A 26,354-nucleotide genomic window follows, 5' to 3' on the forward strand; every position below is an offset into this window, starting at 1 on the left:
GGATATGCCGGTCGTCAAAAGGGTGGTTATCGTCAATTCGATGAGGTTCGTTCGTTGGTGGGGTTGGGTTGATGGGACGTCGTCGCTTTGATTGAGGTTCAAGGCTGCTACTGCTGAGTGCTCCGGTGCACGCGTCAAGCTGGCAGCCTTGCTTGGTGGGTGGTGGTTGGCAGGGGTAGCTAGCTCACCTGATGACTAAGACAGAACAGCTCAGGAATGGCAGGAGCTGTGCAGGGATGTGGCTGCTCTCAGATGGGAAATTTGGGGGAGGCTTGGAGATACCACTAAAGACAAGGTATCGTCACTGTGCAGCTGCCAGCGAATAGACGCGAATTCCAAGGAAAACTCCCGCATCGTGAAATGCTTCAATAAATCACGAAAACACCAGATTACTTGAAATATCGACCAAATCTTTCACCTCGGGGTCTAGAGCCCTACGAACTCCCCCAAGATGACCCGCGACATTCGGCAGCGGGTGCTGGAGAAGATCGCGTCGCTCTCAGCTGCCAGCTCGCGTACGTCGTTCGACCGCTCTGATCTCGATCGATTGTGCAAGGCAACCCAAGCCGCTGGGAAGGGTGTCAATGGCTACTCTGGGAAGCAGAACTCGTCGTCTCTTGGGAGATGTCCAATGGTAGTGCACTTCTCAACATAATTCTTGCGATGGGTATCGTTGTGTCTCGTAGTGAGCGACGGCTAACAAGCCCCCTATTTCTGTAGACAATCCGCGAATTCGAGGTCCTCCTATCGCTATGCAAAGCCGCACCCGCTATTCAGACGAGCCAGAGCGCTCAGAAACTTGCCCATCAATTGATCCCCTATGTTCTCGAGGCCCACGTCCAGGTGTTTGTTCCTTCGCCCTTCTTCCGAAAGGTTGAGCCATCACCGACGGAGGCACTGGCATTCCACGTCACGGCCGCGCTGCTGTCCCTCGGCTCCCACTACGATGATCTGCACGAGATGATTTCCGACAATGTCTGGGCATTTGTCAATGCCTGCGATCATGCGGCGGATCACACTGTCCCACCTCAGCAGGACGACGAAGACCCGAACTTGGAGGACGCTATCAGGACAGCTACAATTGCAGTCTCGCTGCTTGGTTTCCTTGATGCGGCATCGGCACAAGCAGACTTCTGGAGAGCTGGAGGCAGACTGGCACTGGTTCAGCGATTCAGAGATATCCTTTCAGAGTCGTTCTTGGTTGCTGTCGAGACGGCTTTTTCTACCATCAGGAACTCACAGTCCTCAGATCGCCATGCCAGAGAGTGGAAGAGATACTTGCGCCACTACTCTGCTGCTGGGCGACCTCTGGGAGCCATCTTGCTCCAAAGAAGCTACATGTGGCTTCTTGTCTCTGGCACCTCGCTTTTGGTCACCGACGCATCCCTCTTGCGCGGCACCCACATCCTCGACTTGCTCATGTCAGGCGATGGGGCGTTCAGACCAGGTTCCCCACGCAGTCCAGATGCAGACTACCGGTCCCTCGACATGTACACTACGGTAGCCGTTGACCAGATGAATTATCTCGAAGCCGGTGAAGACTACCTCAAGCTTGGGTCCTCTTGGCAGCAGAGACTGGCGTTTGCAGTGAAATCGGCAGCTCTCATCAGCTATCTCAATTGCTCGCTCATGAACGAGGATGTCGCAGACGTCGACGTCTTGATTAATTGGCTGGAGGAGACCCTTGCAGACCCTCTCCAAATGGCGGACGAAAACCTGGCGGCAACTGTCTTGAGATCGATTGCTTTGGTTTGCAAGATCTCCAGGGGATACGCTGCGACTGCCAGTAGACTGCTGCCTCGATTCATTGTGCAGAGTGCGCCCAACGCTCGCACTGTTGCGGTCGCGTCCAAGAGCCTGGCTTTTGTTCTACAGCTCCTTTCTCATGACGCTGTCATCACAACTCTTTACACCTTGGGTAACGTTCTGAGCCCTGGCTCTGATAGATCCATGACGAACGGCACCAATGGGGACCTCGCCGTGGACGCTGCTGCTACGTTATACCCCAATCGCCATTCGACTGGCAGCAGTATTTCCCTGGCCATTACCGGTGAGGAAGAAACCGCGATGGTGTATGGCAACGTCGTCCAAGCCATCTGTGGTATTGCGACTGCTTGCAATGACGAGAAGATCACAGCCTTGGCACAGTCTATGCTGCTTCAGAAAATCGACAAGGTCAACAGCAGTGTCGATGCTCAAATTGTGAGCGGTGCTGCCGCTCTTGCGTTGAAGGGCGGACAGCTTGAGTTCCGATCGCTGTTGAAGGTGTTCTCTAGAATTTGTCACATTGGGGTTGTCGGCCACAAGGACTTCCTTCTGGTTGCTGTGAGTGCCTCCTGACTAATCGTCATTCATATTATCCAAGTCTAACAATCAGCAGGTCATGAAGGCGCGTACATATATCTCGGCGAACCTCCACCGTGGATCCCCCCTTTATGACATCTACTGGGAGCACCTGTTAGAGAGCATCATTTCCATGGGCGACGTTCACCAGTCGAATCACACCAAGGAGGCCGATGTTCAGCTGGCTGCCCGAGAGATTGCGGAGCTGCTGCATCCATTGGCCGTCTTCATGTCCACCAACGATCTGGCATTCAACACTATTACTGATGACGAGTCTCACTCAATGATCAGAGATGCATGGTTCAACATTGTTGTCCACGGCTTCACTACGCAGACCGACATGGGCAAGACCTATCTTGATGAGCTTCGAATCATGGCCGTTCATTCGCCCCCTCTGGTTGCTGAACAGCGAGGGGAACAGATTGAGAGTGACATCGAGCTTAACACCGTCCTCCGCCGAGGCATGAGCTCCGACAGAGAGTCGCTGCAGAAGAGGCATCTCACTGAGTTGATTCCTAATAAGGCTCCAGAAATCAAGGGACTAAGTTACCGCAAGGTGATCTTCTTGCACGCCGCTTACTTGGTTGAGAGTCTCCGAGCGGATGCTGGAGATTGCACCAAGGCTCTCTCGTACTTCTTGGAGCCCAGCATGCGTAGAGGTGAGGTCAGCAGCACCATGGAGGGCATTGCTGCCGCTGTAGTGGACAAGTATTTGCGAAAGACTCTAGGCGGTACAGATGCCACCTTCTCTGCTCAGTATGCTGCCGCACAGCTCGTTGCCATCTTCTGTGGCTGCTGTCATCGGATCGAGCGAGTTCAGCAAGCAGCTTTTACCTGTGCGGACCGCATCATCACTCAGGTTCCTTCTGCTCTCTGCCACAGATCGTCGCTCTTCGCCTTGCTGGAACTCCTTTCTCTGATGTGGTCCAGCTGCTTGGAAGCCGAGACAGATCTGTACGCACCACGATCCAAATTCACCTCCAGCCTCGGAGATGTGTCCGTCGAGCTATCCGACGATTACACATTCCGCCGCCATACTTTGGACGTTCTGAATCGCAGAGCCAAACAATGGGTCTCGAGCGTTATTAGCATAGCACCCCTGGACATCAAGGGTCTTCTACAGACGTACTTGTCCGAGTTCGACGACGAAGGAGCATATGGCCACATTTCTTTGGGTCGCTCCTTTGCTATCGAGCTTGGCTCTCTCATGCCGTCAACCGACCAAAGACTGCAGTCCCTCGATCGAGTCGGAGACTGCAGTATCAACACTGGATCTGACTTCGTTGCTCAGTATACCACTCGTCAAGAGTACCGATATGGCGAGACTCTACCCGAACGTGGCAATGAGCTTGTGAACTTCATGCAGTTGAACCGTAGAGCGTCTTTCTTGCAGTCGTCAGGATCGAGTGCTAGCGATAGTGCGAACGCCGCCACCGCTCTGGCGCACGTTGAAGCCCGCATCAAGAGCAAGAAGACCACTGCTCTTACCGAAGTCCGCGATATCCTACGCAGAGCTGCAGCCCTGCTTTGCCGCAGCAACCGTGATGAGTCCGCTGTTGCGCATTACCTCGTCAGCATTCCCTTCGCCATGTTCACAAAGCAGTCTATCAAGTTGGGCGTTTCCCTGTGGTTGGGTGTGATGAACGAGAACCCACGCCTCGAGCCTAGACTTCTTACCGAAATTGCTCAACAATGGGAGGCGACCATCCAGAGCGGCCTCGGGCTCTTTAGCCATGCAATGTCGTAAGTCATCTGACTCCCTCCTTTAGACACGACTAACGAGTTGTCAGGCATCCTGACCCATTCTTCCTGAAGGAAGAGTTTGCGCCCAGTGATCTTGAGGCCTTGGCCAAGCGCAAGCAGCAGGTGCACAATCTGCTGTCTCCCCACATGAGGCTGTTGCAATTCTTCGCCAGCCACTTTAATGCCACCCGCTTGGGTAGCCCGGATGTCCAGCGAGTCTTCCTGCGCATGCTCGATGTCACTCTGGATGCTGTGCGATCATCGACTCCTCACCCGATGGCACGAGAACTCCGGTTTCAGATCGTATTGTTCGGACTGAAGGTGCTGCATGTCTGTACGACCATTGGCGCCATCGCCCAATGGCGGTTCAAGGAGAAGATTTTGTCTGCCGCACTCAGTTGGTTCCGTTACGCTCCAAGATGGTCTTTCGGTAGCAACATCCTGCAGCTGAAGACGGAACTTCGTCTCTTGACCGACATCGTGGCGGCATTGAAGCATGTTGCATTCATCGGAGCCAACGCTGCAGACACGATCAAGTCCCTGCAGGCCAAGGAGCAACTTCTCGTTTTCCTACTTGAGAGCGAACAAACGCGTTTGTCGGTGTGGGTTCACCCGCTCGGCGAGCCCACTAAGGCTCACGGACAATCTAACAAGGCTGCTATCGAGGTACGTGGTGACTTTTGCAATCCGGGAATGTTACTAACAATGAGTGCAGACTGCTCTCGCGCCCCTCATTCGTGTTGCCTGGGCCGAGGACCCGTCTATTGCTATTGAACTGGTCACTCGATTCCCCTATCCCCGTGTCCAACGCGAGGTGAGATGGCTGTTGATCAACTTCCCGCAGAAGGCCATCTCCGAGCCGGAGGGTCTTCCCATTCTTCTGGGTGGCTCTTTGCCCAACGATGTTAGCTTCCAACTGAAGGTAAGTGACATCCCTGGCTTCCTGTAGTTCGATATTGACCATCGTAGTACTTGTTGTTCTGGTCGCCAGTGAACCCGATCACGGCTGCCACGTATTTCCTGCCTGCGTATCGGAACCATCCGTTCCTTATCCAGTACGCAATGAGGGCAATGGAAAGCCACTCCAGCGATGTGACTTTCTTCTACGTGCCCCAAATTGTGCAGACGCTGCGCTACGACGCACTGGGTTATGTGGAACGGTACATCCTGGAGACCGCTCAATTTTCGCAGCTGTTCGCGCATCAGATCATCTGGAACATGAAGGCGAACGCCTACAAGGATGACGACGCAACTATCGTGAGTTGGACAAGAGGCTGCGGTTACGTGCGATGCTAACAACGTAATAGCCTGATGCAATCAAGCCTACCCTCGACAAGGTTATGGAGAAGATGATTGCAAGCTTCTCTGATGTGGACAGAACGTTCTACGAGCGAGAGTTCGCCTTCTTCGACGAGGTCACTGACATTTCGGGCAAACTGAAGCCATATGTCGGCCGGCCCAAGCCGGAGAAGGCACAGAAGATTGAGGAGGAACTGCGCAAGATCAAGGTTGAGATTGGCGTCTACCTTCCGAGTAACCCCGATGGTGTCGTGATTGGCATCGATCGCAAGTCTGGCAAGCCTCTCCAGAGTCACGCCAAGGCGCCCTACATGGCAACGTTCCGCATCAAGAAGAACAAGGGCAGCCTTGATGATGTTAATGATATGCTCGAGGATGTTCACAAAAAGGACTCGCCGCCGGCGCAGGAAAACACCATTGAAGTGTGGCAGTCTGCCATTTTCAAGGTTGGCGACGACTGCAGACAGGACGTTCTTGCCCTGCAGATGATTGCGGCGTTCCGAGGCATTTTCCACAACGTCGGCCTAGATGTCTACGTCAACCCGTACCGCGTCACAGCCACGGCCCCTGGCTGCGGTGTCATTGACGTGCTGCCCAACTCCGTCTCCCGCGACATGCTCGGCCGTGAGGCCGTCAACGGCCTCTACGACTACTTCATCTCAAAGTACGGCAACGAAGACTCGCTCCGCTTCCAGCAGGCCCGCAGCAACTTTGTCAAGAGCATGGCCGCCTACTCCATCATCTCCTTCCTCCTGCAGTTCAAGGACAGACACAACGGAAACATCATGATTGACGACGCGGGCCACATTCTGCACATTGACTTTGGCTTCTGCTTCGACATCGCGCCGGGCGGCATCAAGTTCGAGCGCGCGCCCTTCAAGCTGACGACGGAGATGCTCGCCGTCATGGGCGGCAGCCCGCACCACCAGGCCTTCAAGTGGTTCGAGGAGCTGTGCGTAAAGGCCTTCCTCGCGTCCCGCCAGCACTGCGAGAAGCTCAGCCAGATCGTGCTGCTCATGATGGACTCTGGCCTGCCGTGCTTCAAGCCCGAGAGCGTGCAGCACTTCAAGGAGCGCTTCGTGCTGGAGCGCAGCGAGCGCGAGGCGGCCGACTTTGTCAAGGACCTCATCCGCAGGAGCGCCAACAGTTACTCGACCGGTGTCTACGACCAGTTTCAGCTGCTTACCAACGGCATTCCCTACTAATCTACGCTTGCTTGCGCATGTATCTGAGGATGGGAGGAGGCTGGAGGACAAGAAAGAGGGAAGGATTCTCATTTTGTCTAGTTTCGACTTTTTGCTTATGGCCCTCATGTTGATTCGTCGCTGCCGCCTCTGTAGAATCCTAATTCCGGCTTGAGATATTATACACGGGTCCTCGCGCCGCACGCCGCCCCGTCGCACCAGCAGCACCACGCGCCTGTGCAGTGATCTTGTTGCACAGACCGGGACCTCGTCCGCCCTTTGACGGAATTAGCAGTCACATTGATAATAATCCAATTGAGGGAGATGAATGGTTTTGTGTTCTGTTTTCAATCAACTTTGCGCCACGCCATCGCCGTCCCTAGTATATCCTGCTACTTGCGTTCCCTCGTCTGTCTTTACTAGGTACCCTATGTATCCCTCCGACCCCCCCTGAGCTATACTTCCTTGTCGTCGATCGACAATCCAGATGTCCAAAAAAAAAAAATCATGTTTGAAACTTTCGGGGGATTCTCAAACAAAACAACATCCAAAGACCCTGTCGATCCCCACACTGACGGGACGGAAGGGAAGGTGGGAGACAGCCGCCCCTTGTTTCTTTTTTGTAGCCAACCAGATACACCGAGCAAATAAACATAAAATGTACAACAATGGCCATGAACCACTAAATCGCTTTCAAAATGCTAACCCACCCAAGATGCTGCCTTTTTTTGTGACCTGATCCTTCTTTTCATAGTTTGTCTCCAGCCCCATACTCCTGCTGACCTTGCACCATGACGCCCACTCTTTTCCGCCCTGGGGTGGTGATATACCGACGCTCCTGACCGTTGCAAGAGATGCGGAGAGATTGGGAAGAATGTTGACAAGGGCTGCCAGAATATATAGCCCGTACTTAATATTACAGAGTATTGTGTCATACAGCAACGCTTTCGCTGCACAACTATTAAGTGATGTGCGTGTCAACGTTGTACGTTGCGTAGTCGACATGCACAAAAGCGCGGTCGACGATGGGCACCGACTCGAGGAAATACGTCAGAACTTCACTGAGATCGTGGCTATCCTTCAGAGGCATGTTGGCATTGAGAACAATGTCGACCTCAACGAAGAGCTTGTCGCCCGCGTGGTAAGCCCGCAGATTCTGGATCTGTTTGATGGACGTGGCGAAGCGCATGGTAAGGTAAAGGACTGTCGAAGTAATCATGTTAGTTCATGGATGATTTCACTGAATGTTTGATGCATCAACTGGTCAACTGGCTCTACAGCTTGTAGTACGTGTTTAAGGTTTGAATGAAGGGGAGGAGGGAAAGAGGAAACAAAGGCATGACAAGGGGGTGTTATAACAGGGTCTAAGTATAGAAAATGTGGGGGAGACGAAACGGTATGTTAGATGGCTACAAGAGAGGAAGAAAAGAAGTTACGCACGGAGGTTTCTCTCATCCGAAGTCGCCGAAAAGCCCGTCAGGTTTCGGACATGATGCATCGAGGTTCCGCTCCAGTTGACGATGACGACGAGAGACAGCAGAAGACCACCGAGGGCATCGAGCCACCAAATTCTGGCAAAGTAGCCAACAATGGGGAACAGAATGGAGCCAGTGTTGAAAATGACATCGGTCATGGCGTCGTCGGCCCTGCAGAATGGAGAAAACCAAAGAGTTAGTTATGAAAGTTCCCCATGTTCCATGATAGGCGCCGATCAGGAGGCGGCTACGTAAACCCGTTGCGACGCAAACGCTGAGGTTACGACGAAAGAGGAGCAGGGTGCCAGATCAACTTACAACGCCCGAACGCTCGAATTCTTGATGAGACGACACCAGAGCCAGCACAAGCCCTTGATCACCACGGTACCAACCATAATGGAGATGGCCGGGATGCCGCTGTAGTTCCCGCGAGGTTAGCATTGCGAGTCTGCGAAAATTGCGGAGCGACTGAGACGTACAGCTGAACGATTTCGTGGTCGGGCGACATGAGACGCTGGATAGCTTCCAGAGCGACCTGGCAGAAGGATGTAACCATTACGATGGAGAAAACCAGCACGCCAAGAGGCTCGAGACTGTAGCGAGTCAGCACGCGGCTCGGAATGCAACGCGGAGGCAGCATCGCGAACGAAAAAAAAAGTAAGGGGGTAAAATTGATACTTACCGCTGTCTGCCCACAGGATATGAATGCTGGTCATTTTGGCTGGCGGCAATGAGCCTAGTTGTCGTCCACACGATTGCGGTGCTGAGAAAGTCGAGAACCGCGTCGACCAAACTGGCCAGGACTGAGACTGAAGGTACCGAAACGACGACAAGAATCTTTCCGATCAGCAAAGCTGCGTTTGCGATAAAATTGACCCAAATGGCCAAAGTGACGATGGGGTCGCTGCTGTCGAGGTCGGAGTCCTCGAGCCATGGGATCTCGGGCTTGGGCTGATCGGCTAAACCTTCCTCCTCATCAGAGCCACTGAGAAGTGGGGTCGCCTCGGTGGACCGAAAAATGTCCTTGGGTTTGCGTTTCGCCTTTTGCTGTATGCTGTTTGCCGAACTACTCTGCTCCGTGCTGCTGTTTTGGGCTGAAGCAGCAGTGCTGCCGTAGGTGAGTCCGCTTCTGGACGGTGGTGAGGTGGGAGTTGGCGACTCCTCGGTAATGGTCTGGGGGACATCGACTGGGCGGTAGGCCGAGGCGTCTAGAGCTTGGTGATACTCGTTGAGCAGATCGTGGGGCACGGATGAATCCAAGAGCTGGTCGATGTAGAGGTACATGCGAATCAAATCGTTGTTTCTCTCGTAATATTCGCGGCTTTAGGAATTGACAATGCACGTTAGCAACTCGCAACTCAACTCGCAAACTGGTACATGGAGAGCAGTCGACGGAGCAGGGGATTAAACTGTGAACCCCGGATGCGCCTGGGCAATCCGGGGCGGCAAGATTGCACAGTAGGAACTTACATATGCTTTGGCATAACCTCAAGCTCGGCCTCCGTCTTCCAGTAGCGCTCCCATTGATAGCGCGGGTTGCTGTTGCCGATAAGGCGCATGCTCCTCATCTGAGGGCCGAAAATGAGTTCGCTTAGACGGCGCTCCTCGGCGGCGGAGCGGTGGTGGTGGTCATCGTCCGAGTCCCTGTGCAGGAAGCCAAGCAGAGAGGTGCTCTCATGTTCCTCTTCGTCGTGACCTAGCTGGTGGTAGGCCGGGCTCTTGAGCGACTCTCGCAGAGTGGCATTGGAGCGGTTCCGGATGAGCGATACCAAGGCGCCGCTGCCTCTGGTGGCCAGAAGTGATGGGTCGCTATCGGCATTGAGTACTGAGGGACGTTTGAATGAGCCTACTCGAGGGCTGCTCGAGCGATGATCCTGCGGCGAGCTCATCGTGGCCGGAGGAAAAGAAAGAGAGGCAATGACGGCAGAGGTCGAATTGGGAGGGAGACGACCAGGGAAGAGGAACAGAGAGAATGGAGTGGAGCTAGGCGGAAGGGTAGGTAGGTGAAGTGAGATTGAAGTGAAGGAGGAAGAGAGAGAGAAGAGAAAAAGGGAAGAGTAGCCGGCGCGATGCGAGGGAGAAGGCCAAGATAATAGATGAGATTGATAATCTCGTGGTCGGCGTGCAGCAGGCAGCTCCAAGCTGTGAATTGGCAGGTCCCGGCGCGCGTGGACGTGTAAAAAAAGGCGGCCCCCCAGTGACGGAGTATGCAGTATGGACCCGGAGGGTCTGAGGAGACGAGCAGCCGGCAAGGTAAGGTACTTACCGTGCAAGGCAAGGCAAGGCAAGGCAAGGCAAGACGCGGCGAGACAGTGGGTTGGGGTCTGGGGGCTTGGTTTGGATGGGGAGGGGACCTTTTCGAGAGAGCTCACACTCGCGTAGAGCTTCCTGGGGCTACGATTCGACAAAACCAAGAGACGCTTGGGGAGCTTCACGGTACGGGCGTTGGCAGACCCGACCAATGTTGTATCGGAGGAGTGGCTACTGGCGTTTGAACCTGCGCAACGCCATGGATTCTGCTGTAGCTCCTCTGGGCGCTTTTCCAGGTACGTTGGTCCTTCTCTCTTTCTCCCCTTCTCTCGCTCTTTCTCGTTGTCTACAGAGTACCTATTTCGCTGATCAGATGGGCAACGAGGGAGCTCCCCTGTCATCATCGAGGCAAGGCAGACAGGCGAGGTAAGGTACCTTGGCCTATCTATCCGTACCTCAGTACCTAACTTACACTCAGTACGAGCACAGATACGTACAGATACAAACACTAGGTACCTAAGGTAGTTTCGAGTTGCCCTTCCTGTCCACCCGAAGAACGAAACCCCCCGGCCCTGGCCTCAGCCAGAAAAGAAAAAAGGTTTGCCCATTTCCATTTCCAAGAACGCCCCCAGCCAACCAGGTCGCGACACTCTCAGTTAGGGCGAGGCAATTGTAGAAAAAGATTGGAGCTTTCAGCTGGAAAACGGGGACGTTCTCGCGCCAAGTTGCCTTTTGAGCCGGTGTCGGCCCTTCAGCATTGTCTCCCGTGTCTCGTTCTGCCATTCTGAATGGTCCCTCCCTCCATGGACCATAGGTACCTAGGCCACCATCTCTTGAAGGTCCTCAGCAACCCACGGACTCTTGGGGTTTCTGGCACTTGGTGCAACATCAAGCCTCTCTCACCTTGGGGGGGACACTCAAAACTAGGTTTGACCTTTCAGCTGCTGGGTTCATGACTTCATTGCATAACTTCGCCAGCCCTTCTTCTTCATCTTCTCTCTGAGCTCTGAACTCAACCAGAGCACTCACACATACTCCGTACACATACCTACACACACATAAGTACCTTGTGGAGAGCTCACAGTCGCGCCAATACTTTCTCATCTCGTTAGATTGATTCGGCTAGTCCTGAGTGAAAAAAGTTGAGTACAGCCCCCAAGGGCCCCAACATGGCAAATTAGTGCCCTTTCCCCCCGACTCAACCTGCCCTTTTACCGCCACTTCCGAGTTCATAATCCATTTCAACCCCCCCGGCCCGCGTCCCCCCCCCCCCCCCCCATACATACTCCGTATTGTCTTCCCTTTTCCCAGAGTTGGTTTAGCCGAGCACCAACTGACTAAGTTCAAACTATCTGAGGTACCCCCAGCCTCCAGGGCCCCCAATTGTCTGAACCATTCCCATCACTTACCAAAAGGGAGCTCTACTCGAGCCACCGCCAAGATTCAGATCAAACGGTAACTGTTTGTTCCCAACTCGACCCTGCTTATCCCTTCCCCTTTCCTAGGTTAGGAGCTCATCTTTCGAGACTCCTGCCGAGGCGCAGCACATCGGCAAAAACGGACAATCAAGTTGTCTCCCGTCTCAACTCCGGCATAAGAGACGACGGGGTTTCTAGTGACAATGCTTGCATAGCGCCGTGGCTTGGCATTACGGCATGTTCGATGGTAACCCAGGACTTGCGAATAGTCCCTAGACATTATCTGTATACATACTTGCAACCAAATAGTGACAGCAAGACAGAGAGGACGATATACTCTTGTCATTCAACGCCAAAAAGACTCAAGAAACCCTGGCTCAACTCCCACGTTTACCCAATTCCTTCAGCCCTACACTCGTCATTGGCTCCTCAATAAGGAAGTTGGTTAGGGGTTCCCCTCCCCTCCCCTCCCTTCCCCCTCCCCGGGCCGTGGACCTGCAGAACATCTCAGCAGAGCCGCATCTTCTTCCCATTCGCAGCAACTTTTGGCGAACCTTTTTTTTTTTTTGTACCTGGCCGCCATCACCTGATTCAACTGATGAGGGACCCTCCGCTTCGGCTCCGGCTCCGGCTTCCCTTTCATAATCACGACAGCTTATCCTTTCCACACTCCAAAGAAAGAATAAAAATACACGATTCGGAGGCTGGCACGGATGCACCCCCGTTTTGCTGACTTCGGCTTTGGTTGCTGCCTGGACATGGGCACCAGGCCGAACTCGAGCCGATTCGGGGCTTGAGCTCCATTCTTGTGACGGACGATGTTATTCACGTCTTCCGTTCTTGGGAACTCAATAACTGTTGCCAGAAGCTCTTCTTCTTCTTCTTCTTCTTCTCCCCGAGGTCTTCCTACTGCCTTCAGATCATCAGTAACCAACAAAAGACCACCAAAGATCATAACTAGTGATGTCGCTTGGCGGCCGCATTCCGAGATCTGTGGTCCATTGGCTCAGAGATTTGTTCCATTGAGTGTTCCCCCGATAGAACCGAGCTGAGTAGAGAAGAGCCGCTGGATTGACTCCTGTTCTAGCTCCTCATGTGATTCTACTTGGGCTATGTTTCCTCAAAATGTCGCCCTCACGGGTCATCCATTGGGTTGGCAAGCTCTCCCTTCCCATGCAGACATGGCTTGCCCGGCTCTTCGCCGTGTTAGATGGGCAACTGCGCCTGTTCATAATTTGATGACTCTTTGAGGGCCAATGAACGCTCGCCCAGCCTTTGACTCCGGATTTTGCGTGAAGCCAACATAACTGGCCATATAGGCTGGGCACTGCATCTGGAAGAGACCAAAGGAGCTGGAGCCAGAAACTGAATCTAGGCTCATACAACACCTAGCGGTGAGTCTGATTGATGACGTGTGACGATGTTGAAGTCTTGTGTCACGAAAGCTTCCCAACGTTTTTGCCCCATTACTGCCAATGTTTCCATCTATTGCTTCTTCCTTTCCAAAATCTCCTGCACGACCTTTGCGGTGGCCTTGACAATGAGACCGTGTTCGACGCTGTGCATACGCTCTTCCACATCTGCCAGGCTGTCACCCGAGCGAATCTCAACCTCCTCAATGAGGATCTATCACGGCCGTTCGTCAGCATAACGTGCGACTGGGGAAGGGGGAACACCTCCGGGAGTAGACGAACAGGCTCTCCACGGTCCACCGTCTCAATGACATAGTGAATCATTGCTCCGGTCCGGTTGTTCTCAAGCTTGCCGGCCTGGAAATCTTCGTATGCCCTTCCAATCGCATTGGCACCATCATAACGGCCTGACGAGCAGTGTCAGTCACATAATCTTGCACACATCACAAATTTTACCCCCTTTCCCCCCTTCTGCTTCTAGAGCATCACAGGGAGTTCAGAAAACCTACCAGGCAGCGCCGGATGAAGATTAATGACCGGAACTCCGGCAGCCTCCAACGGCCGCAAAAACGGCGCGCTAAACACGTGCATCCACCCGGCGAGGACGACGAGGTCCGGCTCGTTCTGCAGCACGAGCTCGGCCAGCGCCGCGTCGTACCGGCCGCGGCCCTCGCGCAGCTTCGCCTCGTCCTTTTCGCCCTTGGCCGTGAAGCCGCCCGAGACGAGGTTGAAGTACCGCGTCGGGATGCCCGCCTTCTCCGCGCGCTGGACGGCGTAGGCGGTCTTGCGGTTCACAATGACCTTTTCAATCTTGCTTCGCGGTACGGTGCCGTCGGCGACTGCGTTGATGATGGCTTGCAGGTTCGTGCCGGAGCCGGAGCAGAGGACCACGAGGCGGCAGGTTTCGGTGGTGGATGATGACGACATGGTTAGATGTGTGATGTTGGTGAATGTGAGTGTGAGTGTGAGATGCTGGGTTCGAGTGAGTTGCCTTGATTTAGGGGCGAGTAGAAGTGAGTTCGAGTCTTCTTTCCTTGGAGGGGTAACTCTCGAGATATTCTGGTTGAGACGGGTCTCGCCGTTTCTGTGACCAATTTGGATGTCCAAGTGTGGGTGAAACAAAAAGGCAGCAATTTTGAAGCTAATTTCACAGAGCCCGGGGGGTCACGCTTTTCCCGACCTCTTGAATCTTGTGGATGTTTCCTCGGGATTCAAATGCTTGTCATGGGGGGGTTTCTGGCGTCTCGTTACACAAAGTATTCACTTCAAAGTCATGAGGTTGTGCCATGCGCCAGAAGTTTAAAAAAAAATTCTGTGAGCGCATCTGAGAAAGGGCGGGGTAGCTTGTCATTGGCCGGGCAGTCACTCGGGGCGGGAACCAACCAAATTGTGGTTTGAAGACGGCCTGGGAGACTGAATGTTCGGTGCTACCGGTCGCTCTTGATTGAGTTTTCACTCACTCAGGTTTACATGTGAGCACTGCAGGTTCACTCAACTCATCGGGAAAAAAAACGCGCCAAGAACATTGAGGTACACCAAGATTCGATGTCGACTATGAGTTGCAAGTGAAGCATTGTAGAAAATGAGAGCTACTAAGCTGGGTAGCATCATTCAAGATTTTGGCCATCGTCCAGGGTGAGGGCAATTTGATGGTTTGAACATACGGTAGGAGGCTTTATGAGTCTGGATGAAAGGAATAATGTGGCTAGAATATGAAAAGAAACAAGAAATTTCAATGTCGGGCTAACCTACAGCCAAGCACAGAGCTTAGTAGTCGAATCTAGCCCGAGGCCGCGCCCAAGAGCCCTGGCTGGTGGATTGCTCGGGAGGATTGCAATGTTTCCACTCACATAGTATTACTTGGGCAACAAGCAATAGTGAGACGGGGCCCAAGAGCTCGTATCTCGTGATGTTACCCATTTCGTGATAAGAAACCACGTTCGGTTTTCACCGCTCCATTTGATGACGAGCAATTCTCCGACACGGACATGGCCGGTCTTAACGGCAGGAGACAGAAGTTATTGTATCCGTGGTGTCCCCATCAGACACGACGTCTAACGCGAGAGATTGACAGCACAGGTTGCTGCTTCGAAATGGCCTTGGCTCACTAATTCTCCCTAGCCTGACTGTATGAGCTTGTTATGAATTGTCTCTTACCGACGGACCTTTAGTCTAACCATGGTGAATGGCCTATCCGTAAACCGAATTCCCACATGAGGCATGAGCTCAAGGCAATAAAAATGCGTTGCGGCTTGCTCATGCACCCACGAGCGGCCATCGTCAGATCTGTGATCTCCGACCCCTGCCAACCAGAAGCGCCCGCATGCGCCATACTCGGACGCGAAAGTACACTAGAGGCCCGGCCCCTCAACGGCGGAGAGCAGCAAGACGCCGTTTGACCGTCCATTTCCGCAGGGGAACAAACCTTCCTAAACAGGGGTCAAGTCTGGGGCGGCAAGGCAGCCGACGAGACCAAGACGGACCAAACCAACACGGGTGTTCAAGGCGACATGAACATTCCCCCTTTGAGCCTCGCCCTGGCATGTATTGGTAGCAACGCAGGATGCGCGGCAAGTGACGGAGCTTTAATCCGCCGACTATTGACGAGGGTGTGCCAGTGTGAGTGTAATCCATTTTCTTTGGAGTGTTCTCCCTTTTTCTTGCATCGTGGTGCCGCATTATTGAAAGCTCATGGAATCGGATCGGGGCAATGACCAGTTAGTTCGCTGTCATCGGCTCGGATTGGGTCGACCTGTCTCGATCGAATCTCGGCCGTGCCATGTTGAGATTGAATTATTGACGAACGGGATTGGCTAAGTTGCAATTAGGCTACTCCGGCCTGGGCAGCGGCCTACAGGCCAAAGCGCGACGGACAGTTGCAGAGCGGGAACGGACGTTATGGTTGTCCTACTGCCTCGACGGCTATGCCCGTACGGATGGATACTTGGAAGTGGGAATTACAAGACGTCGTCGACGTAGGCAAAGGTAGGTAGAGCCGTGAAATGTATCTGTCCGTGGCAGGTTACGCCAAAAATCCTACTGTGCACAATATGCTAAGGTACTTTTATTTCTTATTCGTACATCAACTTCGATAAGGCCATCATCGGGGGGTGGCTTTGCTTGTTACTTACATCATTTTGTGGGTTCTCCCATGTACCAAAATCGCCCTGGCAGGATTTCAAGATGGAATTTTGAAATTTTATGGAGACAGCGCAGCTTCCTAGTCGTGCTAGTATACTATATTTGATGGAGGACTATCCTTAAGAGACGGCGTAAATCTCTTTTAGCTGCCAGCTTGCAGTTTTTTTTTTTTTTTTTTTTTTCCCCTTCTGGTACGGTCAGAGAATCCAACGAATGGGCTGGAGCTGCGAGTTGTCGATACGAGGCAACTGGGTACGTGTGCGGAAAATAGAAGCTGTGGAAAAGGGATTGACATTCACAACAAGTCCGCAACCCTGCAGGTAGGTGGAGAGGTGTGAGTTGGCCCGTTCCAGGTTGAAGACCCTCATCAGCGGCCTTCCAAGTTCCATTTGACTCTTCAGTCTCGACTCTCAAGGCAGAGTGCCATAAGTCTTCACTCAGCCAGAGAAACCGCGTCACTGTCAGACCTTCCGATGGGTACCTTATTCGGGAAGTGGAGGGGGAAAGAAGGACACGAACTTGCTAAGGGACAGGCCGACGGGACGTCCCTTTGTCCCCTCTCACATTTTCCGTGTGTCGTTCCTTGCTGCTTCTTCAGAAAGCACGCCACTTCAGTTGATGAACTACGGATGTCAATAAGGGAAGGCACCTTACCCAACTTAAGGCAGGTAGCCATGGCATGGTTGCAAAAGCATCAACAGTACGGATAAAGTACCTCCTCAACCCGAAAGACACGACACACCTTCATTCACCTTTTCACACACGTCTTCGCCAGATATCAGCCACAGGTGGCAGCAGTAGTAAAGTACAGACAAAGTGACAAGTAGAATCTTGGTGCCTGAAGGAACCACTATTCAAGCTTCCAGGACAGTCTGTCTTCAGTGTTTGGGGAGACCTTCTGGGGCTACGAGAGTAGCGTCACGCTAACGCCCCATCTCGGACATGCTCTTGCGTCTTCCTCTCATTCGTGTTTAATCTCTTATGCCAAGGTATTATCAAGGCCGGAGCACCAGGTATATCCTGTCCGGCGGCTCTTTTCAAGTATTCGTCCTTGGGAATTATGGGCCAAAGTCGTGATCGGAACAAAAGTACCGATAGATGGCGACATAGGTATCCGTCTTGACAGCGGCGATATGAGTTGAAATAAAGATTCGGGAGAGCTTCTCCCAAGTATCCCGCTTTGCTCTTGTCCTGGTCAATTCTGTTTTGCGTGATTGCGGGATGGGATTGTCCTATAAGCGGCCGGGGCATACCTACGAAGAGCAATGGAGGTCCAAGCAAGGTACCTTGCATCGGCAGCCCATGCTCATGATACCAACGTTACCAAAGTAAGGTACATACATAGGTACTTTCGTCAGGTGCCAGCCTCCAGGTCCACCCTCTCCTCGGGAGCCTCCAGCCTGCCTTCCACACCGGTCAACTTCCCCTTCCAGGCTCTTGCCCCTCGCCTCCATACACGCCCCCTCCCACATCGCAACTGGCAACCTCAAATCTTCAATTCAGCGAATCGGCATACGATTCGCCTCCCACAGGCTCTGCCAGACTGCCAGCATCTCTTATACATCGTCTTAGTCTTGAAGACGCAACATGTGGCTGCCGATGGAACCGCGCCCCATATCCACACCTGCGTCAAACGGTTGTCTCCTGTTTTCTTCCTTGCAACCAGAAAAGAAAAGTGAGAGAGAGTCGAACGCATCCCAGACAGACGCTGTTAACAAGACATTGAGGAGAATCAAGCAAGTCTACGAATGCCTCGTCCGAGTCTCGTCTCGTCTCCATCGCCTATCTGCCGGACGACGTATTTTTCGGTCTGGGCATTCTTGGACGACGCTCTAGAGCCTTCAGGAATAAAAGTAGTCAGATGTCGTACGTACGGAGTACATATTCGTACATGCACGGGACAGACATCTGCTCTGCCCTGTCAACCACCCGCCGTAAACCCGACACGATCCCGGCCACGGCCTACAGGGAGCCGTCCTTTGTGTCTCCTTCGAGCCGGGGTGACTGGAAGTGCTATCGATCCAACGTCCCAGACGACATGCCATGCCACCATGGATGCGATCGAGCTTGAGTCTGATCAGGTCCATTCGTTTTGGTCACGCACTCCTCGGTAGAATGCGAGTGCCCGTCATTTCGAACCTCCATCGTTGCTTTGTCTCCCGGACTTGGATCGGTCTCGGACAAATCTACGGCGGGTTTGCTACCAACCAAGTCTCCTCTGCTCTTGGTAGGCTCATATTGGCGTGGATCTAGCAGGTTGACCGAATCAAGGACCAAGCTTTGCTTCGGGAAAACACAAAGTTGCGATGAGACAGTTACCCTCGAAACATTTCATCATCTGCAATACTCGGGAGTGGCAGTCATCCGGCTTCCGCTGACCAAAAGTCATCAGATGTCCGAACCTCATTCCTGGATACGCAACCAGCCATCTGTCTACACACTCTGCAGCCACTTCTCGAAGCCCCATCCTGCCGACGGAAAAGGAAGTATGAGACATGGCATGAGCAAGAAAAACGTTGTCGTTGCTGGCCGCCGTTGTAACTTGTGTCCATTAGCTCACTAGCCAAGGAATCTCGACCTGCAGTCGTCTCCAAAATTCGATGGCGGCGGCTCCGAGTTTAATTTTATGACCTCGAGTCGCTACCGAGGCTGCCGACAGTCTACAAAGGAGGACCCAGCTTTCTCAGTGCACCACCTAGTTCGTATGCCCTAGGTACTCGAAGCCTCCTGCTTATCCGCGCTCGTCTGTTCGTCCGGATGGCTCTCTTTCCAAAGTCAAATTCAGCCGATCGCCCAAGCACGTTCTGTCCTCGTTTTTCGGCACATCTTGCATGGCAGACCAAAGTCTGGGTGGCGTTAACTTCAGAGCTTCCAACATTTCAGCCGATGTTGAGAACTCGCAGCCCCGGGCAACGAAAACATGCAGGACACCTCAGCGAGAGGCTGGGCTGAGTGCCATGGTGCAGCAATTGGATGGCGGGTGCAGCTGAAGCCTGAGAGGATGGGGTACCACATCGGTAACGAGAACCTTGAAGGCAGACGACGCAGTGCGACATTCGAGTAGCTCATACCGCTACGCTACTCCGCATGAAGAAAGAAACAAGCCGCCCCGAGTATGATTACCGCCAAAGAGGGTGTGCGGCCAGGGGGAAATGGACGATGGACGCCACCCAACGACACTAATCCCAATGGGCGATTCCTTCAAAGGGTTCAATTCAGGACCAAGAGAGACAATGGCGAAATCCTCCGGGGCCGTGGACCATGTCGTACGCTTGTACCGAGAACGAGAGAGCAAGCCATCACTTGCTGGAGGATCCAAGAAAATACCATCGGCGGAAACGAAGGCGTCTCTCATCTCCCGTTTTACCATCCGGTCTTTTGGGCAGGGTTTACGCAGCACGCGGGCTTGGACCAGAGTTCAGCAGGACGGCGGACGACGAACAAACGAACAAACGACCGCTATGCGTTCCTCAGACATGGCAGTAGAGCGATCTCCGGGCCATCCCATCGTCATCCCAAGCTGCCCATCCAATGCCATGCAGCCCAAAACCCTCGAATCCTCAATACCATTCCCCCCTTCTCGTCTTTTCTCCGCACACACCCCCTTCCCCTGGATCCCTGACCCTGAACCCCTGGGCCCAGAGAATTCCAGCAGGGCGAACCAGGGAAAAACTGCAGAGCAAAGAGGCAAGGCAGCTGTGCAGGTATGCTGGCAGCGGGCCGACCAGGCTGTGAAGTCACAAGTGAAAGGAACGGTGGTGGGCTGGCTCGACATTTCGCGTGAAGCGCTGCCTCAAGCCCACTATTTCCAGCAACTATTGCTTGGTCTCTCCACTCTCCTAATAAAAATAGGCCCTGCGACTGGGTGTTGGAACCAGGGAAGTGCGTCGATGTGGGAGAAAGCAGACCAGACTCACAAAGCCCAGAGTCCCAGAGCAGCAGACCATCAGCAGGAACTGGAAAAATGGCCCACCAAGAACGCAGGACGCGGGACGCAAGACATGGGATGCAGAAGTGAGGAGAGGAGCAAAGCAAAGCAGAGCAGAGCAGAGAGCAGAGGAGAGCATCGACCTTTCATATTTTCTCTCCTGGAGACCTGGAGACCTGGACTGGCCCTGCTCACGTTCTTTCTGACATGCCCCTGTTTGGTCGACGGGGACCCTCACACTTGGCTGGCCTGCGTTAGACTTAGCCGTGCCTTTTTGGCTTTTCTCTCGCTCACTCACTTTCTCTTGCCTTGCCTAATTCCTTACTGATCGGATCGCCTCCTCCTTTCCACATTCCCACCCGCCCACCGTTCGCTCCAAGTCTCCAACCTCTCGTTGTCTGCTTCGCCGACCCTCGCTGCTGCTGCCATCATTTGTTGCATATCATTTCGTGTTGTGCCCATCCATCCCACGACTTGACTTTGTTTCTGTTTATTCATTCGTTCTTCATATCCTAATACCCCAGTTTCCATCCTCCCCATCGCATCGCATCGGCGAACCCCCCCCCTAGCCCGCCCGCTTGTCCATCATCTCCATCGTCTCTGGCCTTGTACAGCCCGGGTCCAGCTTTTTTTTTTGCATCTCTTTGCGTTTGGATAAAAAAGTTTGGATGAGATCATACGGCTTTTGGTTTCACGTCCTCGCATGCGCTCTATAGACTAATATTCGTCTCGTCGCCTTCTCGACTGTTCGCCGTCTCATTCTGTCTCGTTGGACAGACCCCTTGGGTAAGCCATCATCAAGCCATTCCTTTCGTCCTCCCTCATTCCTCAGCCCACCGGCCCAGGCCTATACATAGCTGCGCTCCCCCTTTGGATTCGCGACATCACGGCGCGCGAGAGAGCGGGAGAAGTATTGCATTGTTGTTGAGAGCCCAGGTCCATCGCTAAGGCTGCTGGCGGCTACCATTTCCGCAATACCCTCATTCCCCATCTTCCCGTCTCCTCGGTCCCCACGAGTGGCACACATACCTAGCTCAGTCGCATACTGGAGACACTCTTTGCGATACCTCACACACGCGCACAAGTCAACCAACGACGGATCGCAGTTGCAGCTGACACTCTGGATTCTTTCCGCTACGCAGTATCGCCTCGCTTGCCGCACTTTGGTGTCACACTCCGCACCGAGTACTGACGCGAGCCACAAACAAAGCCCTCCCGAATCTCAGCTATCTGTCGTCATCCCACATCGGCTGACCCGCCTCGTATCGCTTTTTTTTTTCTGCGCTGCGGCCCCAGCCCAAGGCGAAGGACAGCCAGCCCCCAAAGATTTATCCTTACGAAGCCCGCTTCTCGAACTACTCGGCGTGTAAACACGCAACGTTTCTGTCCCGCAGGGAAATACGAATAGCGGTTCATCCATATGCCTAGATTCTCCGTCTCTTTCGGCAGGCGGCGATCGACCGTCAACTCGGAAGAGTTCCATGATGAGCCGGTAGAGACAACGACCAAGGAAAGGCCGACTTCCTTCCGTGTCTTAGAAAGGACCGAAGTTGGAATTGGAGCAGGACAAAAGTCTTTTGACGGTGGTCACAGGCTGCTCAAGGCAACCACGATGGCAATTCCTCCCAAACAATACTCGGACCTGTCTCTCGAGGACAACAACATATTTGCAGACGTGAAGAACAACCGGTATGTGTGCATCCGCCCATTTTCCTTTGAATCACGTTTCCATTTTAGAACACATTCTTGGCCCTGAAGGGCGGGAGGAGGTGGGATTGAGAAAGCAAGAAAGCGAGACCTGGAAAGCAAGCAGCAAAAAGAGGGTTGGCATGCATTCCACAGCGGCATGTCTCGGACTCAGCGGCGGATTGTTGCCCTGCTAGTGGTCTTTTTTTACTTGCTGTCTCGATTTCCCTCCCCTGTCTGCAATTCATTTCAGGGCCATGGCAAGGATTGTGTCTAACGTCGACTGACTCAGCTTAAGGGGAAGTGGGTCATCTAATACCACCAAAACAACCTCGACAGATACTTCTTCGCGCCACAGCAACGTCTCAACCACACCGTCTTCGGCTGACCTCGGCCACCAAGGGGCTCAGGAAGAATGGAAACCCTCGATTAGAAAATCACAGACCGAAGTCCCAGCTCCCAAGCACAGCTCTGGTGGGTTCCTTAGCAAAGCCGGCAGAACCTTTTCCTTTGGCGGTCAAAAGAAGAATCAAGTCCCCGTCGACGACCATCCTCTACCTCCTCCGCCCTTGCCTCCCCAGGCGTCGCTGGAGGACGACCATAATACCCGCAGACCGAGAGGTTTGACAGATTCCACCGACAGAACTGCCACGCCTCCCAAGCTCAGCGAGGAGGACTTTGCCCTCGACTTTGGCAGTAATTTTGGTAATATGTTCAAAGGTTCCGGGTTCGACAAAAGAGCTAGCCAAATGACGCTTCCCGGCAACGACAAGTCCAACATGGGACCCCGTTCCCTCACAACAAACCGAGTCAATCAACCTCAGCCGTCGCCCATCAAGATCGACAAGTCCATCAAAGTCGAGGCCTCGCCTTATTCATGGAGCAGTCAACACTCTAATGATAATTTGCTGCACTCCGGTTCCAACTCTCCCCCGGCTACTGCACCACCCCCAGTGCCCCGGCACGGCTCACCACTGGCCTTCCGCAACAATGTGCCATCCGATATCATCGAAGACGAAGATGCAAACCTTCTGAAGGATTCGGTGGCAGCTAGTCGATTTCTTGGCAGTTCCGGTCAGCCTAGCAACCCGTCTCCACCCGGGAGATTCCGCAGAAATGAAGATGCATTCTCCACAGCGTGGGATGCAACGGACAGCAAGAAGGAGGAGGAGAATATGTTCGATAACAGCAGAGCACAACCGCCGAAGCCACCCGCGAACACGCAACGCTACATCTCCAACAACAACAATCACAGCCCGCCCCGAAACAAAGTTATGACTCCCGCCGAGTTCGAGAAGTACCGTCGAGACAAGGAACGCGATGACAACACGAGCGAAACGGTCAAGGCCTCCGACGACAACCGCGATGACGATGAGGATCAGTATGATGACGACGAGGATGACATTGAAAAGGCGAAGCTAGCAGCCAAGCAAAGGAAGAAGCAGGAGGCTCACATGGCCGTCTACCGACAGCAGATGATGAAGGTGACGGGCGAGAACCCGATGGCCGGCCCTTCCGGGCATGCTACCCGACCAAATCTATCGGTGTCGCTCAGCACCCCCAACCTCGGAAACCTGACCGTCCCCGCGGGTCCACTGACGGGCAGGTCAGACGGCTCCGAGGGAGAGGAGGACGAAGAAGTGCCGCTTGCCATTTTGGCTGCACACGGATTCCCAAACAAGAACAAGCCGCCTGCTCGACTCATGAACATGGCTTCGAACCCTGATTTGCGTGCATCCGCTCAGAACCAGCCCCAGCCTGCGAGACCGGGGTCGAGCATGGGCGAGGGAACAGGGCCGAGGGGAACAAGCGGTGGTCACCTTCCCGCCTTTGCGAGGAAGCTCCCGCAAGACCCGTTCTTGGGTGCTGGTCTCATCAACGGACCGCCACGCGAGTCTCTTACGTTTGGAGGAGGCTCTCCTGCCCCCGGTGCCCAGCAGCCAGCCGTCGTGGGCGGCCTTGTCGGTGTTATCGCTGGCGAGGAACGAGCCCGGGCTATGCGCAGAGGTAGCCCCAACGTTGAGGCTAACGTCGATCCCTTCACAGGAGCACCGGTTGGCCCTGGCAACGGAGTTCCGGCCTCCATGGTATACAGCAACATGAACGGAATGAACGGCGGAATGGGTGGTATGGGAGGCATGCCGCAGATGCAACAGATGCAGCAAATGCAACAGATGCAGCAGATGCAACAGATGCAGCAGATGCAACAGATGCAGCAGATGCAACAGATGCAGGGAATGCCCGGAATGCCTCAGATGCCTCAGATGCCCCAGATGATGCTTACACCAGGAGACCAGGCACAGATTCAAATGACCCAGCAGATGCAGCAGTTTATGCAGATGCAGATGCAGTTCATGCAGATGATGGCGACTCCAGGTGGTCAGAACATGAACGCCATGAACGGAATGAATGGCATGCAAAGACCGATGAGCCATGTCGGAACACCCTCCGTCCACGACAGCCAGCGCCAGTCCTACTTTGGAGATTCCATGCTGGAGCCCCCTCGACTCGACCCCCGAACGAGAACCATGAGCATGGTGCAGCCAAGCTCCTCTTCATGGATTCAACCTCCCGGAGGAGGATTTGCTCCATCTATTCACGGAGGCATGGGTGGTGGTGGGTACGCACCCAGTATTCACGCCCAAGGTGCCGGGTATGCTCCCTCGATCGCACCCTCGGAACGCAGCAACGTGGGCTTACCAGGCCGTTACAGACCCGTAACGCAAGCGCCCCAATTGGACTCTGGCCGACGCATGTCGGTCATGTCGGGAGCCATGGGATGGGACCAGCCTCCCAAGGTCGTCCAGCAGCAGGAGAACAAGTTGCCTGACAAATCCAACAGCAACTCGGACGATGACGACGAAGAGGGCTGGGCCGCGATGAAGGCCAAGAAGGAGAAGAAGCGGGGACTGTGGAGGACGAAGAAGAGCATCGGCAGTGAAATTGGAGCACTCATCTCTTGAAGGTACACAAAATGACGATGCCACATGGATAAAAGGGGGATGAGAGAAGAGGTGGGATATTGGAACACGACAAAAAAAAGACTGGACATATTACCAAAAAGGAACACAGACACATCACGCAACTCATTTAAGGCGTGTTTGGGTTCTCTTTTCGATCTAGGGTTTGGTGTAGGGTAATCTTTCGGCGCACCCTCATCAAGTGTACATTCTGGGAGAATCTGTTTGCCGGGCGTCGCTGCGGGAGTGAAAGAGCAAGATGAAAGGACTTGGTTATTGTTTACAAAGTCATGATAGACAGCTCTTGATGCCATAATCAACTAATGTTGGAGAAAAAAAACTTGAAGATGAGCCCTTTTTCATTGCCTAGACCATGCTTGCGCTGTGTTTGGTGTACGCAACCTACTCAGGGGCCCCGAAAGTTTGTTCACTCGATCATTGGCTTCAGGTTCTACTAGTAAATGTTGATGTGTTTTCAAATGGCAAGTAAATTTCAATGGGTCGATCTCTATCCACGACAGACCCTTGGTATGATTTGTTTCGTTTCTCTTTTGTGTCTCCTTTTTCGGGTTCTTTTACTTTTTTTTTTCCAGCAAACGTCTAAAACCCAAAGAGCTTCCCCTTGCCAGTCCCTTTCACCTCAAAGACGCAGCAGTTGTGTCAAATGGGAGTTTTCTTCCTGACAAACGGGGAATTCCTCTTTCTTTCCCTCTTTACCTTCACTCCATCTTGCCCGCAGCCCACGCCTTGCGCTTGACGCCGAGCTCGACGGCGGCCAGGCCCCAGTCCTCGCCGTGGTTGTGACCGCCGGCCGTGAGCCCGGCGCGGGCCTGAGCCTGCTCGTCGCTGAGGACGGTCAGGACGCCAAAGATGACGGGGACGCCCGTGTCGAGGCCGACGCGCATGAGGCCCTGGGAGACGGCGTCGGCAATGTACTCAAAGTGCATCGTCTCGCCCTTGATGAGGACGCCGACGGCGATGATGGCGTCAAATGGCTGGCCGCTGGCGGTTTCGGTGGGGAGGGAGGTCAGATCCGTGGTGGAGGCGCCGAGGAGGTCGCCGGCCGAGGTGCCGGTGCCGGATTGTGCGGATTGGACTTGGGAGGCTTGGTAGAGTCTGTGGGTTTGGGGGGTTGGTCATTGTCAGCCGAGTAGCTTCTGGAATGGATTGCGAAAGCGGAAGTTCCGAGCCCCAGCCAGTCTTGCTTGTACGACTGCTTTGCCGTTGACTCACCTCTGGACGGAGATGGGGAGCTCCCAAGCTCCCGGGACGGACTGGACGACGATGCTGGACTCCTTTACGCCGCAGGCGAGGAGCTTCTCCTTGGCGCCCTTGACGAGGGGTTCGATGATGGACGAGTTCCAGCGGGCGTGGACGATACCGATGCGCAGGGCGCTGCCGTCGTGCTGTTGCGGGGTAGGTCCCTTGATGTCGGACATTTTGAGTTGAGTGGGTTGGTGGTGATTTGGGAAGAGGAAGGGTATCCAGACGTTTGTGATCGTGGTCGCGGTAAGT

The 26,354-nt window shown here is 53.8% G+C and overlaps 8 protein-coding genes across 8 annotated transcripts; 4 read left to right on the forward strand and 4 right to left on the reverse strand.

Moving 5' to 3' along the window:
- Positions 1–451: 451 nt before the first annotated feature.
- CLUP02_12476 (phosphatidylinositol 3) lies at positions 452–6,590 on the forward strand (the record flags this gene model as incomplete). Its single annotated transcript, XM_049291440.1, has 7 exons — positions 452–634; positions 721–2,325; positions 2,381–4,086; positions 4,134–4,752; positions 4,802–5,008; positions 5,056–5,343; positions 5,394–6,590. The coding sequence occupies 7 exons, from the start codon at positions 452–454 to the stop codon at positions 6,588–6,590; spliced, it is 5,805 nt and encodes a 1,934-aa protein (XP_049148585.1).
- Positions 6,591–7,530: 940 nt separating this feature from the next.
- CLUP02_12477 (cation efflux family protein) lies at positions 7,531–9,933 on the reverse strand (the record flags this gene model as incomplete). Its single annotated transcript, XM_049291441.1, has 6 exons — positions 7,531–7,772; positions 8,010–8,215; positions 8,363–8,461; positions 8,524–8,637; positions 8,727–9,365; positions 9,515–9,933. The coding sequence occupies 6 exons, from the start codon at positions 9,931–9,933 to the stop codon at positions 7,531–7,533; spliced, it is 1,719 nt and encodes a 572-aa protein (XP_049148586.1).
- A 1,179-nt stretch (positions 9,934–11,112) lies between these two features.
- Positions 11,113–13,093, reverse strand: CLUP02_12478 (uncharacterized protein; the record flags this gene model as incomplete). The annotated part of the gene is made up of 10 exons (XM_049291442.1): positions 11,113–11,164; positions 11,229–11,305; positions 11,377–11,389; positions 11,704–11,753; positions 11,858–12,006; positions 12,101–12,207; positions 12,285–12,366; positions 12,424–12,717; positions 12,818–12,908; positions 12,956–13,093. The coding sequence occupies 10 exons, from the start codon at positions 13,091–13,093 to the stop codon at positions 11,113–11,115; spliced, it is 1,053 nt and encodes a 350-aa protein (XP_049148587.1).
- A 104-nt stretch (positions 13,094–13,197) lies between these two features.
- Positions 13,198–14,399, reverse strand: CLUP02_12479 (phosphoribosylglycinamide formyltransferase; the record flags this gene model as incomplete). Its single annotated transcript, XM_049291443.1, has 4 exons — positions 13,198–13,338; positions 13,407–13,531; positions 13,634–14,208; positions 14,389–14,399. The coding sequence occupies 4 exons, from the start codon at positions 14,397–14,399 to the stop codon at positions 13,198–13,200; spliced, it is 852 nt and encodes a 283-aa protein (XP_049148588.1).
- A 3,909-nt stretch (positions 14,400–18,308) lies between these two features.
- On the forward strand, positions 18,309–18,757 carry CLUP02_12480 (uncharacterized protein; the record flags this gene model as incomplete). The annotated part of the gene is made up of 2 exons (XM_049291444.1): positions 18,309–18,492; positions 18,651–18,757. The coding sequence occupies 2 exons, from the start codon at positions 18,309–18,311 to the stop codon at positions 18,755–18,757; spliced, it is 291 nt and encodes a 96-aa protein (XP_049148589.1).
- A 428-nt stretch (positions 18,758–19,185) lies between these two features.
- Positions 19,186–20,399, forward strand: CLUP02_12481 (uncharacterized protein; the record flags this gene model as incomplete). The annotated part of the gene is made up of 3 exons (XM_049291445.1): positions 19,186–19,325; positions 19,663–19,969; positions 20,118–20,399. The coding sequence occupies 3 exons, from the start codon at positions 19,186–19,188 to the stop codon at positions 20,397–20,399; spliced, it is 729 nt and encodes a 242-aa protein (XP_049148590.1).
- Positions 20,400–21,613: 1,214 nt separating this feature from the next.
- On the forward strand, positions 21,614–24,842 carry CLUP02_12482 (uncharacterized protein; the record flags this gene model as incomplete). The annotated part of the gene is made up of 2 exons (XM_049291446.1): positions 21,614–21,882; positions 22,238–24,842. 2 exons carry the CDS (start codon positions 21,614–21,616, stop codon positions 24,840–24,842), a joined length of 2,874 nt encoding a protein of 957 aa, XP_049148591.1.
- Positions 24,843–25,558: 716 nt separating this feature from the next.
- CLUP02_12483 (6,7-dimethyl-8-ribityllumazine synthase) lies at positions 25,559–26,278 on the reverse strand (the record flags this gene model as incomplete). The annotated part of the gene is made up of 2 exons (XM_049291447.1): positions 25,559–25,955; positions 26,073–26,278. The coding sequence occupies 2 exons, from the start codon at positions 26,276–26,278 to the stop codon at positions 25,559–25,561; spliced, it is 603 nt and encodes a 200-aa protein (XP_049148592.1).
- Positions 26,279–26,354: the final 76 nt, after the last annotated feature.

This window comes from Colletotrichum lupini, chromosome 6 (assembly GCF_023278565.1).
Source record: "Colletotrichum lupini chromosome 6, complete sequence".
NCBI classification, from domain to species: Eukaryota; Fungi; Ascomycota; class Sordariomycetes; order Glomerellales; family Glomerellaceae; genus Colletotrichum; species Colletotrichum lupini.